We start from the raw sequence: 15,714 nt of genomic DNA, 5'->3' as shown, positions 1-15,714 counted from the left end.
CTGAAATGAACTTATAGTAAAGAGTAACACATGCACACACACACACACACACACCCACAACTTTTTTTTTTGTAATATATATTATAAAAATGTTAAATTGTATATATGTATATAACCATCAAAATCAAAATGGAATATTTCAAAATTTTGGAGACAGAGTATTTTGATGAATCCAAACCATTTTTAAAACATTTTTGCTTCCCAAAAATTTCTCATCCCCATTCAGAAGAAGAAAAATATTTAAAATCTCAAATATTCTCATGGAATAGGAAAACAGTTTTCCACCAAATTCTTGATTTTAAGTAAAATTAGTACTTTGATCAACAGCCCCAGATAGCCAAGCCTGTGAAGCAGCAAATCAGACAGCAGGTGAAGCACTCTCTACAACATGCGGCCATCAATATGCCGCAGTTTTGCTTGAGGGCTAAGAGAGTGTATGCCATTCTCTTTTCCCAGTAAATAATGGTCTCCAACTTAGGAATGCCTACAAACATTTCTGTTGGTGACAAATGGCAATTTTTTATGGGAGTCCAAGAACACATTTCAGTCCTAGATTTTAAATTAAAGACTGGGGGGTGGGGTTAATGCAGTTGCCAACAATAGTGAGACATATGAACATTTTGGGAGATATTTCTGATTTTTTATTTTCAGGGAAGGGATTCTTTTTAACTAGATTTGTCAACACATCTGACTGTCATGCATATACTGACTTTCTAAATCATGGTCTGTTTAATATTAGTTGGACTGGTGAATATGAACAAGTTACCCTGCAGTGAATCTTGTCCTGAAGTAAAAAGCACTGTACCACATACAGCAACCTCTTGTCTCAGCATGAAGCAGGAATGAAGCCAATAATGTTATTCTTGTTCCATTTTTCCAAGAATAATTTTCTCTCAAATACCTTTGGAGCAGTGCTCACATGCATGTCTCTGAACTGAAATGTTTTGGTGGTCCACCAGCTACTTTCCCATACAGCTTTGCACTCTGTCACCCAAGGGTCCTCTCTGCTTACAGTGTGGCCTCTTCCACCACAGGGTCACAGAGACATGTGGCCACCCCTTGTCTGAATGCTGGCACATGGTCACGTCCTTCCTCTCTGAGTGTAGACCTTCCAGAGATCAGCACCTTGGGAGCTCACCCGTGTTTTATCCCAGTTAACCCTTTGCCCTGGCTGCTTGCTGTTCTTCCCACTGGACCCGTGACAAAGTCCTGGACCTTCTCACACTGTGGAGTGAGGCAAAGATGCAGTAAGTTTTTGGTAGTGGTGACCACAAACAGTAGGCTTGCAAAGCTATCACCAAGGAGATGGCAGTGGGACACCATTCAGTGCTACATCAAGCCTGAAGACTTGAAGTCAGGGTTAGAAACTACACCTTCACGAGTGCTAAAGCCACCTGTCCATCCTATACAAGGAGTTGGAATCAATTTTGTCAGAGGATGTCAGCAACAAGTGCCAGCCTGTGTCAGTAGCAGGCAATGGACTAGATGACACAGAGGATCAGGATAGAGAATGTGAGTAACAAGCAACTAGGAGACATTTGTCTCTCAGGAGCCCCACTGACATACCACACAACTGGACCCAGACATGCCATCCCTGAGCCAGTAGCCAGCCAGCCAGCAGGCTGTACAACACAGTACATGCAGCAATACTGTAGAAGCCAACATCAGCCTTGACAAGAAGAGCAATCATGCTTGCATTTATTTGCATTAGCTGTAAGTGCATGCTGAGGTATACAGCTGGTATTTGTGTATGGGTTGTTTTTTTTTTAAATCACTAGCACTGGGCATTAGGGTGGATGTGAGTGAATATCCCTTCTGAGTTCTGCTTGTCTTTCTCTCCACCTACTCAAAATGGTGACTGCTGACTGTGGGTGATAAAACTGCCCCTTCCCCAGAACCCCCTGATCAAGCCAATGAATTACCCACTATCACCATGTTGTGTTGCAAGCACTGGAGCCTGAACTAGCTGCCAACCTTATTCATATTGTAGTGTCCTCCTTACCCTGACATCTCCTCAGCTGCATGCACCAAATTCAAACAAGCATTTCAAAAATACATCCTCACAATAGATAGGTGCTTATTTCATGATGAGGCTCAGAATCATAGAAAATGAGGGTTGGAAGGGACCTCAGGAGGTCATCTAGTCCAACCCCCTACTGAAAGCAAGACCATCCCCAACTAGATCATTCCAGCCAGGCAACTAGATCATTCCAGGCTTGTCTAGTTGTACAACAAAGTATATACTGTGTTTTGACTCAGGGCAGTATTCATATGAGAATTTAGTGCAATGCAAGAATCTTGTGTACTGAAAAACCCTATAGTGATTATTTATGTAAAAGTTTATCAATATGCTTAGAAACTCCTTAAGAAAAATAACTGCATCAGGCTTGTATCTGAAAGCCCTAATCAGTGTGCTTTGATAATTTAGTTAAGTAGGTAGTAGGGCTCTGCAAAATGGCACCGTTCCATTTCAACCTGCGTTTCAACATTTCAATGGGACAGTGTTTCATTTTGAATTTTGTTTCAATTGAAACCGCTGTTCCATTTCATTTCATCAAAACAGTTTTGCTGTTATGATGTTTTGCCCATAGGCTATAATGGGAAAGCTCAAAACAGCCTATAACTTTGTCATTTCTGGCCTGATTTGGATGAAAACTGCAGGAATGGTAGCCCCTTCTGAGGGCATGAAACCTGCCAAATATCAAGGATAGGTGCAGGGGCTTGGGGAAAACTGCACCTCAAGCTGCAGACAAGCAAAACTCATGACATAGGTGACACTGTGTGTGTTAAGGCACAGCAGGGTGAAAGCTGCAGGGATGCTAGCCCCTGCTGAGGACACAAAGCCTACCAGCTGTCAAGGAGATCGGTATAGGGGTTTCTGGGTTCTGGGTCTCTGCACCTCTGGCTGCTGACAGGCAAAACTTGTGACATGGGTGGGTGACACTGAGTGTGTGTTAAGGTGCGCCCTCACTCAACTGACACCAAGGCAGAAAGCAGGGCAGTTCAAACAATGCTGCCTTTTATACAGTTTTTCCATCCCTCCTCCAGAGCACTGGGGTTGGAAGGGACCTCAGGGAAGGATGACAGTCACTGGCCAGCTACAATCAATAATGAGAGCACTCCTTCCTCCCTCCTTCCCCGCTCTTCCCCCTCCCTCTCCTTACTTTAGTTTCTGTTTCCCTGCAGGCAAGCCCAGTTTGAGCTTCAAAACTCAAAACGTTTCGAAAATTTTGAAATGCTTTGACTTGCCTCATTTCATTTCAAGGCTGTTTCGAAACTCTCTGTTTCATTTCAATTTTGCTGTTTCAAGCTCAAAATGAGTTGAAACAGCATCAAAATGAAACTGCCAGAGAAACTACGCACAGCCCTCATAGGTAGATAGTTTTACACTGAGCTGCCTGCCAGCATTATCCACAGCACTAGCAGACAAATTCAAAAGCATAAATTATAAATGGCAAATACTATTAACCCCTCTATACGTCTCTTACTCACTGTAAAATGGCACTGATGGAACAGTGAACTTTGAGCGAGTCACAGGGAATATGGAAACAGAATTTCAGACACAGAAAAATGTGCTAGTAGGTCTCTAACATAATAGGGCAGGCTGCTTACCCCAGCACCCAAATAAATGGATCTGTCTTTCCAGTCATGCCATATCTGGAGGTATCATCCTGGTGAAGAACAGCAATGCATGTATAACATGATTCATTTTTGCTATTGCAAATAGGTATTTCTATAACAGAGAGTAGTGATGCACCTTCCAATGTTAGGCCTGCTCATGGAAGTACCAGTACAACTATCAACCTTCCCTCAGAAAGACCTCCTCTGCCTTCTCCCACATACACCCACCTCCCTAGTTTTGTCCTGGCAAACAGGGTGGCCATTCATCTGGTTTTATAGAGGACAGTCTGATTTTCTGGTCCACTGTCCTCTATTGATATGAAACTGGACACGTTTATGTCCTCTATTTTTCACTGCTTGGCACTCTTCCCCCCCCCATCACCAACATTGCCATGGCCACCTGTGGGAGCTCCCCGCTTGGTCCACCCCCACCGCCAACACCACCACGGCTGCCTGCAGGAGCTCCCTGCTCGCTGCCATGGCCACACTCCAACACTGCCACTGCCGCCTGTTGGAGCTCACTGTGCCCCCCAGCCTCAAGAGGCACATGACATTCATGGTGGTGGGGACAGTTGCACTAAATACAACTGTCCTCTATTCTTGAGGTACCTTGATGGCCACCCTATAAACCAGGGACGGGCAATTATTTTGGGTGGAGGGCTGCTTACTGAGTTTTGGCAAGCCATCAAGGTCCACGTGCAAGGCAGCCAGGGGCAGATAAATATGAATTTTCTAAATTTTTAGGGGCCCCCCGGGCCACATAGAACGGCCTGACGGGCCACATGTGGCCCGCAGGCCGCATTTTGCCCACCCCTGCTATAAACAGTATTAATTTACCCACCCCTGCTATAAACAGTATTAGCACCATGCAGCCCCCTCAGCGTTACCTCAAGCACAGCACAGCAGCAATTTTTTTGTGTACCTGCTTTTATCCTGCCTGGGAGGTTTAGTCCATTTGCAGGCCAGTAAGCAGAGAGGGAAGTTTGAAGAAGAGGAGCTTCAAATCATCTCCAGGGCTCCCAAAACTGTGGAAAACCTCTGAAGGCAGCATCTCAAGCCTGGGGAGCTAAAAAAGCCTTTGTCTTCAAAGCAAGGGAAATCAAACAATGAACAATAACAGCCTTCGAGGGTCTGCATCTGCAAGTTCTAGACCCTGCAAGACCTTGCATTAACTACTGTACAATGACTGGCATAAACATGAGGATGCAGGGGAAAGAACAATAGAGAAGATGTACTTGGAGGCTATTGAGGTATTAGTGGAGCATGAGGAGGAGAAATGGAGGGAACTCTGAAACAGAAGACAAAGGGCATTTCTGTCATGACAGAAGCTGATGGAGAAACGGTTTGGTTTGACCTGGGAAATGGTTGTAACAGAGAGGCCAATACAAATGGACGTGGAATATATGATAGCTAATGGACATAATGGACAGATTAATGGCACTGCTGAAGTATTTATAAAGATTCCACTCACTTTCCACATTGCCCCCCATTGTCAGCAGGTTTGCTAGCATTAGTCTTGTGACATCAGGAGAGTTCACTAGGAGTCTACTGAGAGCTCCCCGGCGGGGCTGCCCAGCCCACCAGGGAGAATGGCTCAGAACAGGAACCCAACTCCTCCAGTCCACAAGCCACACAAAAGCCTGCTGCTACACAGCACCATCAACTCCTAGGGCACTGGGCCAGCCAAGGTTAAGTCTGGTTTTGTTTACTTCAAAGGCAGTATTATTTTCTCCCATCATCCGGACCATCTATGGAATTCACCACAACACTGCCCAGCATGGCCAGGCAGTTATATGGACCATGATGTTTAAGATAAGGGTAAAATATCTAAAAGCCATGAAGGCACAGAACACATGCAAAGCAACCCCTGCCTATGGTCATTAATCACCAGCTAGAGGCTCACAGTGGTTACAATTCAGGCTATTACAGAAAGTCCCCAGTGGCTAATGAGCAATAAGCTCAACAAGAGGTCCAGGTGTTTCCTTACCCCATGTGCTGAATACTGAATTTGACAGGAGAATCTAGCCCATCATGGCTTGCATGGGAGGAACTTAGTTAGGTGGATTTGCCTGGAATACTAAAGCCTGATCAGAGTCTGTGGCCACTTTTATAATATAAATAACTATAGAAAATGACATACCAAAATACGTTGAAAATACTATTCTGAGTTTTGAAGTCAACTCTTGAGATCTAGAAAATATTCCACCTTCTTCTGCATTCAACCTGTACATGCACATGGAAAGGCTGCTTGGGAAAATTCAGTATGCAATCCAGTAATTAAAGATAGATGGGGTATGGGAGATGAGGCAGCCCTTGCTTCATGTGGTATCCCTAGAACAGTAGCTTTCACTATGTCAAAGGGGTCTATGAAAGTTGACTATGATAACTCAGAAGTATATGGATACCCACACTTACAATTCAAAGGGGTCCGCACTGCCATTTGAAATTTCCAAAGGGGTCCACACTTCCATTTTAAATTTTTAAGGGGTTCACAAATGAAAAAAAGGTTAAAAACCAGTGCCCTAGAAGGAATTTTAGGTTATTGAGACCAGATGCTAGGTCCAGCAGCTTGTTCTGGCTCTTGTCTTGACTGTTAAGGAGAAATTCTGCAGTATAGGATACTAAGGCTATGGGCTAGGCCAGGGAATGAATATGCAGTGTTGAGGTAAGCCTAGCCAGGATCTTCCCCCTCTGCCCCATAGCTGGTCTTGTAGCTCCCACAAATCCCTAGTGCAGTGGAATCTGCTGTTGCTATGGGATAGTTAGTCCTGGGTCTTTGGAAATGATCAGTGATTTTGGCAGACTGCCAGCATTTTGAGGAAAGAATGAGAAAAAAGGGAGATGACTTTTGACATTTTATGGGTCAGCTAATCGGAATAAAATTTCATGGGGGAAACATTCAAGACAAAAAAACAGAGAGAGACTGCTGTTGCCCAAAAGGGACCCCCCTCCCTCTGCCTGCAATCTGAATATCAAGGACTACCTCCAAAACATGGAGTTTCTACAATTTATGAAAGATAAAGTACCAAGGAACCTTTATAACAGAAGGCACCAAGTTACTTAAGTATATAGAGTTTTTTCTACCAGATCTCTCTGTACATGAATAATAGCAAGCGGCAATGTGCAAGAATGTATACTTTGATAGTCTACAGTAATTGTCCCAAATACTGTACGTTACAAGTATGTTACAAGAGCAATCTAAAACAGAGTGTGAGGCTTTACTGCAGAAAGGTTTGTCTTATAAGCTTACCTTAGCCTCTTCAGAGGCTGCTGATTTTGGGAGCTGTGGACTGCCCTGAACTCCCAGGTGTCACAAAACACCTTTTCAGATCTAAGAGCATCAGCAAACTGGGGTGAAGAACTTGGGCAACATTTTGTTCGAGTTGTATTGGTATAAAATAAATAGTGAGGCACTGGAATTTTTCCAAGTAATTAGGTGAGATTTGGGTCCTATGCCATTTTTTGTGCTTTATATAAGCACCAAAGCACATGTTTGTCACTTAACAAATAATCCATAAGCATAGCCCTGCTCCCCTTGTTACTTTTCCAGGATGCTGAAAGCACAGTCTGTTTGCTACAATACCCTTATATTCCTATAGTAATGCTCTCTTCTTCTCTCCCCCTCTGCCCCTTAGGTACATGGTTGTCATCTCACATGATTTCCAGAAAACAAACCTTAGCATTCAACAGTTTTTAACATTCGTTTGCTTTAACCCACTTGTTCACACAGTCCACCAGCTATGCGGTACAGCCGAGGCACAAATGGCTTAGCTAGTAACTTACGTCAGAGCTATGCAACCCGCTCAGTCGCTCTGCTTGGTGCAGGGGTAAGCGCTTCCTTGAGGTCGGGGAGTCGTCACGGAAACGGTGCAAACATTCCAGGTTCCACCCTCTCTTCCTCTTGCTGCTGTGAGGCAACAATGCCAGCCTGCTGCTGGGACAACCTCACACACACAAAGGTACTAGCAAGTTTCTTTCCTGCCAACCATGAGGTCAACCAGAGTCTCAAATTGCACAGCAAAAGCAGGTGCTTGTAATGCAGAAGCTGGTGCTCTGATTTGTCAGATGGCTCTTTTTAAATCAGAGAAAAAGTAACCAAACTCTCCAGAAGCTGTTCTAAATGCCCGTATAAATCATGGGACTGGAAGGGACCAGAAGAGTCGTTAAATCCTATTAAAGGTAACCATCTAGTACAATCCAGTGCATGGATTTATCAAACTGCATCTTAAAGGTAGATTAGTTGTTTGCCCCACTGCTCCACCTGGAAGCCTATTCCAAGCACCCTCCTTGCCCTAATGGTTAGAAACCTTCTAATTTGCAGTCCTTGTTTAGTCTTGGCCCCATTACACTCATTTGTCTTTTGTGCCAACAACATCCTTGCTTAAATAGCTTTTCTCGTTCCCTGCAGTTTATCCCTTCATGTATTTACGGAGAGAAATCCTATTCCCTCTCAGCCTTTGTTTAGCTACACTGAACAAGCCAAGTTCTTCTAGTCTCCTCTTATAAGACAGGCTCTCCATTCCCTTGATCATCATCACAGCCTTTTTTCTGCACCTGTTCCAGCTTAAATTAATCTTTGTTCAGCATGGGTAGCCTGAACAGCACACAGCATTCCATGTCAGGTCTCACCAGGGCCTTGTACAGTAGTATTAATACTTCCCTAACTTTACTGCAAACACCTTGCCTGACAGCTGCTAGAATCACATTTGCCTTGTTTCATGACTATGCACACTGGTGCATAGTCATCCTAGCTTTAATCTCTGTCCCATCCTCACTGCCCAGTAGCATCATTTCTTCTTTTGTTACTCTCTTTGGGTGCATCCTCATGAGTGGGAATGTGAGTTTTCCCGGGAACAAACAGCAGCAGCATGTTGCCCCAGGTGGGGTAGAGGAGGCTAAGGCCAGCATCTGGGCTGGGCCCAGCAGCCTTACATGAGGCCCTGGGGGCCTCCAGCGGCTGCAGCTGTGGCATAGGGAAAAACTAGGAATAACTGGGAAAACTAGGGGTAATGGTCACAATAGGAGAAAACTGGGAGTAATGGTCACAAACTCCTGGAAGACTGTTTCAGGCTCAGCATTAGGAAAAACTACATCACAACTAGGGTGTCCAAACTGGAATAAGCTCTCTCCAGAGGTGGTGCAATTGCCTACCCTGGAAATCTTCAAGAGGAGACTGGATGGTCACCTTGCTGAGTTGCCTGATCCCAGTTGTCTTTGTTTCTTTGTGCAGGGGGGGCTGGACCCAATGATCTTCCAAGGTCCCTTCCAGCCCTTTACAATCTATGAATCTATTAATACTGCCGCAAGAAGCCTGGCCAGCAACTGAAGTGTGGCTCTGGCTGGCCAGGCTCCAGTTTTAAGCAACATATGTTGCTGCCACATGCACCACCCGGCTTTTCTTAGGTATGGGCTTTTTTGACACTGGGATTTCCAAGTGCCTAAATCCCTCCCCACCTCCTCCACCCACCTTGCTGCAAATTAGCAGTGCAAGGAATGCCTGCATATTCAGTGTGAGCAGTGTGCGGTGCCGCAGGTGGGGCTGCAGTGCCGCATACCGCACAATACACACTTGTCTGGCTGTGCCCTTCGTGTTTATTTAACTAAAGAACTTTTCTTTTTGTTTTAATTTCTTTTCCAAGATCTAATTCAGCTTGACTCTTGGCAATACTAACCCTACCTAGCACATTCTGACCTTCAAGATGTACCTTTCCTTTTCCCTGGAACTCTAAGCCAGTCCTTCACATTTTACACTGACTGCAGCTAACACCATCAGCAAAGATGACAACCTAGTTCCCTCTACTGCTAGCATTCAATATCTGCAAACAGCTTATGACCCAGACTAAAATAATTTCTCCCTCATGCTCCCTTTAAATAATTTAAGCTTTTCAGGGCAAAGACCGTTGCTCATTTTCAAGTCTGAAACAGCACCAAGGACATCATAAATATTAATTAGATAATAATTTGATGCTCATTCAATAATGGGTTGAGCCAGATGCTGTTTGGGCAAGTACACCACAAGCATATGAGTAATATGATTCAATGATGGTACAATGCTGGTTCATTTTTAGTCCAATGATAAGATGTGTCAGTAATTTGCTGCTAACATAATGGGGTTTTACATATGCAGATTTGTGGAACAGTGTGAAGACATCAGTCCCTTGGTATTACACAGCACTCTTCCTGCTTAAAGATTTTCCAAAATATATTTGAAGACATGGTATCAATCCAATCAAGGCAGTGGTAATAGTTAACTGGTAGAAAAGTAGCACTTAGTACTGATCATCTTTCAAACACTGCACAAGTCACACAATGATGATAACGCATTAATTTTAACAAATACTTTTGAAAGGCACAAAACCAATAAATTATGAATCCCAGGAGCACTACAAAGAGAAGCTGAAAATGCGGCAGCTTGCCAACAAATTTTACAAGAGACTAGTATGGACAGGGCAAAGAACTAAGATTTGGCTGTGTCCTGTGAAGTTCAGTGCCCAGAGGCTTGCAGAATCAAGTCCAATAGTTGATGAAGGAGTTGAAACTTAGAGTGAAACCCTGGCCCCTTTGAACTCAAAAGGAAAAAACTCCCACTGAGTCCAATAGGGCTGGAGTTTCATTCTAAAAGTTTAAGAAGGTATTTGACAGTCCGTGGACAGAAGTATAGGTTATGCAGCAGAAAAGAATCTATAGGTGGAGTTTATTACATCAAAGATGGGGGGGAATGGGGGTTGGGAAAAAGAGACAGAATATATGCATTTAAGAGGAGGCAAAACAAGGAAAAGGATATTCTGGGACATTCTCATTTCAGATTGACTATCAAAAGGAACTACATTAGGCAGGGAATGCTAAGAAACAAAATAAATCAGCAGCATGCAAGTCAAATCAAGTCAAGTCCTGAGGCTGCTGCAACCATTGGGGCACCTTAGATGCTGTAACAACCCTCCCCCACTCCGCCCCGTTTTCATCAAAAGCATTGACTTAGTATTTTGACCATCATATGAAGCTGGATCAATGACTAGTAAGCTAATGAAGTAGTAAGAGGACAAGAGAAATAAGTAGACTAGCAGAGGTAAGGATAACAAAAACTCTCCTTGCATCTAGGACATAAAGCAAGACCTGCTTGTTCACTGATGGTGTCACATAACAGCAATAGTAAATAGAAAATCCCAGCTTGTCCTTGGCAAAGGCAAGAAAGAAGGAAATGAAGGGACACCTACACTACTAGCTCTACACTTCTCTCACGACTGTCATCAAAAAATTAGACCCACCCACTCATTCCTGCTTCACATCCTCCAGACCTGGAACTGAGCCAATAAGGATACCTTGGGCAGGCTCCACTCTACCCCCACTACTACTTTTGAGATCTGTGTCTGAAAACTTGGGCACAGCAGCATGGAGGTGGGGAGGTGGGCACCTCATCATCTCAGTCCCAGGATTGGAGTGGGTGGGGCTTAAGTGGTTATATGTTAATTCTCTGGTCATGCCTAATGTGAATTACTTTTTGAGCAGCCTGAGCAGTCAGTGCGGTTGGACTTCTCCCACGCAGTTAATATCCAGTGATCTGCCTCCTCCTCCTGACAAACCGAATGACCGAGTGCTTGCTGAGCATTACACACATTACCAATCTTTTCTTATACCTCAGAGAGCAGACATATGGACATTCTGGTTGCCAACACTGGTTCTGCAGATTGGCACAAAGCAATCCAGATTCCTTTTCCAAAGAATCAGTGTTATGCATGGGATCCATAAGGCATTTGGATCTAGTAATAGCTTGGAATAAACCTGAAACCTTCCATTTGTGCCCAGAATTTATGGTTCCCAACTGGCACTGCTGTGCATGGCCACAAAGCCAGCTAAATCAATATAATCTTTTTATACTGATTATATCAGTTTTATCATACACGCATACACACACACATATTAGAAAGACCTAGACACAGACAAACGTCTAAACCTCCAATATCTCTCAGCTGAGTTTTTATTCTTCAAATTATGTCTATGTAATGGATAAAGTAGCTCCAGTGGTCCTTTTAGAATTCATGTTAGTACTGCAAGACTTTTGTTTTCACTGAGCAATACATGGAGCTGCCAAGAAACTAGATCCACTGTCACATATTTTATGGATATTATCATTCAAAAAAATGTTCACAATGCACATTTCTAATGGCTAGAGGTCATAATCTTAAAACAGACTTAGGTTAAATTTATAGTCCAACCTACCTTTGTGTCACTGAATAATAGCATTTGAAATCAGGGCAAAACTCACTGCAGCATGGAGGGTGTATAAAAGGCCTTACTCACGGAAGGTCAAATTCAGGGGCCCAGACACCAGCCCAAATAGCAGGCTACTTCTATGGGGTAGAGGAGAGGTATGAAGCCTTCCTCTGAGCTGAAGAGCTGTTCTACAGTGCTTACTTAAGCCCAATGACACAAGACTCCATGCACCCGCATGCTCCAACTGTGGATAACTGGAGAATCAACCTTTGTCTACCCCAACTTTTCTCAGATCACCTCTAAGAGTCCCCCTTTCGCTCAACAGAAGCTATTGTGCTGATCAGGGTGGTGCCTAAACTAGCTAGCAATACACGCTGGAGAGAAATTTGTTTCTCTTAGGTTCCTAACTCTGAGCTGCTCTGGTTGGGGTTCACACACTTGAAGCCTTCCTTAGATTTAGGCACCTGAGCTTTTTCTTTCGAATGCTAAGGAGTGCTCAATGCTTTCGAAATATCCATGGAGAAGGTGGTCATCCTCATTCTGGTGGCCATCCTTTTTATTCAGTAGCTCAGCAGTTAGGGCTGTTACCTTGTATATCTAAGGAACCAGGGTTCAAGCTTGTTTTCTGCCTGAGAGGATTTCAATGAATACTTAGCAGAAAATATGTAAACATTCATTAAAAAGGGAGTGGTACCCAAGTCTTCTGCCCTCCAGGTGAGAGTAGTTTTCCCTACTATTTAGCTGGTCTAGTTGTCAGTGCTGTTAGGGGGCTAAGTATTATTGGTCACGTCAGGCTCCCTCATTTTGGATGGTCTGTATGCATGCTGTCAGGATACCACCTGTGATGCTATGCCCCAAATCAGTTCATTATTCCAGAAAAAGACTTCAGGCTTCAGCTTTTAGTAACAAAAGCTCATCCAGATTTATTACCCACAAATAAGCCTAAACACTAGCCTGCACAGCCAACTGATAGATGGTCCTATCTAGGTTATTTGTAGGCATGGTACAGGCATGAACATAACTCTTACGCCCAGTACAAAGTATTAGATGTTCCCAGGCACCTTTTTATGCAACGATCAATGCAACTTCATGTTTACAACACATGCATCCCAGTTCTCACCAATTACTAAAACATATCTAGGTGCCATCATGCACATCTTAATTCTCACCAATTACTGCAACTTTCCCAGCAAATATAGGGTTACCAACCCAAGGTTTGTTTGTTTTTAACTGACAATCTGCAAAACTTTTTACTAACAACCAAATTTTTTTATTGACACATGATTTTAATGTTAAAAAACCCAAACAAACATGTCTTGCATTGGCAACTATGTTTGACTGCAGCAGTGGTTTTAACACCATGTTGTACTCCACTCATCCTCAAACTCTCATACTCTCATAGATTTCATAGACATGAGGGCTGGAAGGGACCTCATGAGATCATCAGGTCCAGAACCCTGCCCAAGGGGCAGGAAGTCAACTGGGGTCAGATCACCCCAGCAAGATAAGCACCCAAGCATTTCTTAAAGGTATCCAGGGTAGGTGCTTGCACCATTTCTGTGGGGAGTCTATTTCAGACTCTGGAGACTCAGAGGGTAAAGAAGTTTTTCCTTATGTCCAGTCTAATACAGTCTTCCAGCAATTTGTGACCATTAGACCTTGTCTTCCCTTGGCGTGCCCTTGTGAACAGACATTCTCCCAGTTCCTAATGCACCCCGCTTATATACTTATAAACTACCACTAAGTCACCCCTGAGCCTTCTTCGCTTCTCCAGGCTGAAGAGTCCCATGCTTCTTAACCTCTCCTCATAAGGCCAGTTCTCTTGACCTCTAATCACATGCATGGCTCTCCTCAAGGAACTACACCTCACACCATGCTGCCCCCCAGCCTAATCCCCCACAATTACCTTCCACTGGCTCTTCCCCCTACCCCAGCATGGACCCCCACCCTTTGCCTCTCCCTCTGTCCCAGCCTCACAGCTCCATCCCTAGCATGCCCACTCCAGGACTGTGGAGCCCTGCATATCTTTGGGGTGAACATTGAGCAGGCAGACATGCAGTGGCAGCACATGCTAGGGCAAGCTATGGAGGCTCCCATGGGTCAGAAAGCCCTGAGACAGTTCAGTTTTAGAGTCCAAGCAATGGTCACACTTAGATACCAGATGACATTTCTATGCTCTCTCTGAATATAACTTTATTCACACAGATCTTGAAACAAATTCAGCCTTACAAAAGGTTCAATTCATCTTACAGACACTGGGGACAGGCTTTTATAGGGTTGGGTTTTTTTAAACGAACCATCCATAAATTTATGGACCCTTGGCAACCCTGAGATATGGACATCCATAGCAAGGTCACTCTGATCTTTCTTATGGTTTTCTTTAGTGATCTCATCAATTCACTCTCTATCTGTTGGCTGTGAAGGCTCTTCTAAAATGAATGACCCACTTTCCCAGCATTTCTCAGCAAGCCGTTTATGACATTCCTAGTTCTGTATTGATTGGAGCCTACTTTAGTTCATACTGGTACCAGAGCCTCCATATGATTTGGATATGCACTGATCTCCAGCTGAATTAATCCATGCTCTAGTGAGGCCCAGAGCTGGCAGTTAAACATCATGGCAAACTTTGCTCAAATAAAGGAACCAACATCTATTGGTAATATAAGCAGCTGTTTGTTCTGAGACGCAACACAAAGATACAGCATTTGGACTGTGTTGGGACATTATCAGGTGAGGAGGCTGAGTAGTGAGGTAGCCAAATTTGTGGATGCCACAAAATTATTCAAAGTGCTAAAGACCAAGGTAGATAGTGAGGAACTACATAAGGCTCTGGCACTATTGGGCAAATGGGCAACTACATGGCAGATGAAATTCAATGTAAAGTGATGTTATGACACAATTGAGCCCCAGGAGTGGCCATGACACCCCCTGGTGGTCACGTACCTCCTGCCCTGATTTGGTTCCATGGGTATCCTTCCTTTTTTCTCACCTACCACCCCTTTCTGGAATTACTCTAAAAAAGGGAGGGTGCCCAGGGTCCCAGAACAAGCCCTTGTTTCGTCTCAGTCAGCAGGTTCCTCCCAAACACAGCCGATCCCTGTCCAGCCTTTCAAACGCTAAGTGAGGCCCTCCTGGCCCCACCCTTGCCCTAGGGCACTCATTGCCTTAAGGCAATGCTTTCCAAACTTTTCCTCAGCATGACCCCACTTATGAACCCATTTGCTCAGCATGCCCCTCACTCCTAACTCGCAGCCACTAACCCCCTCCAGGTGCCCCTCACTCCCAACCCACAGCCCTGGACCTGCCAGTGCACCTCACTCTCAATTCACCTCTCACTCTCCCCAGGTGCCCCAGGCCAGGACCCACAGCCACCTGTCCCCCCACCCCAGCAGTGCTTGAGCCCCAGCTGCCACCCGCAGGAAGCAGCAGCTGCCAAAGCTGGAGTGTGAATCCTGCCTCCCCGCCCTCCTGCTCCTGTGCCCTCTCCCAGGTGGCACGGCCAGAGTGGAGCTCATGGGTGGGGGGAGGATGTAGGTGGCCCACTGTGGGCTTGGGGTTCCCTGCCCTGCTGCCCTTTCCCCAGGCCTCTGCAGCCCAGCAGGCATGACCCAGCTCAGGAGCAAGCACCATGCCACAACCTCATCCGCTGATGTTGTAAGCCCATTTGGAGCCACAACCCACAGTTTGGGAACTGCTGCCTTAAGGGCTATTTGTGGCCTCCTTATGCCCCTACAACCATGACCATGCCTCACAGAGGTTAATCACTCCAATGGGACAGCTCACCCGAACACAATGTCAGGCCTCTAGGTCTTTGTCGAGGCCACAGCCTTCCAAGCATCCACCCCTTTTTCTGTAGCTGGGTCCATAGTCCAAGGCCCATTA

The 15,714-nt window shown here is 44.8% G+C and overlaps 1 protein-coding gene across 1 annotated transcript in view; it reads right to left on the bottom strand.

Moving 5' to 3' along the window:
* The window catches only part of CUNH6orf118 (chromosome unknown C6orf118 homolog), a 55,988-nt gene extending 48,979 nt beyond the window's left edge, over positions 1-7,009 (bottom strand). The window contains 3 exon segments of the mRNA XM_019527671.1: positions 6,872-6,921; positions 6,924-6,971; positions 6,974-7,009. Coding sequence (XP_019383216.1) covers positions 6,872-6,921; positions 6,924-6,971; positions 6,974-6,994 — 119 coding nt within the window. The 5' untranslated portion in view covers positions 6,995-7,009.
* Between the last annotated feature and the right edge of the window lie 8,705 nt (positions 7,010-15,714).

Source organism: Gavialis gangeticus, unplaced genomic scaffold (assembly GCF_001723915.1).
Source record: "Gavialis gangeticus isolate Ggan-Ray unplaced genomic scaffold, GavGan_comp1, whole genome shotgun sequence".
NCBI classification, from domain to species: Eukaryota; Metazoa; Chordata; order Crocodylia; family Gavialidae; genus Gavialis; species Gavialis gangeticus.
This window is presented reverse-complemented; position numbering and strand designations above follow the sequence as displayed.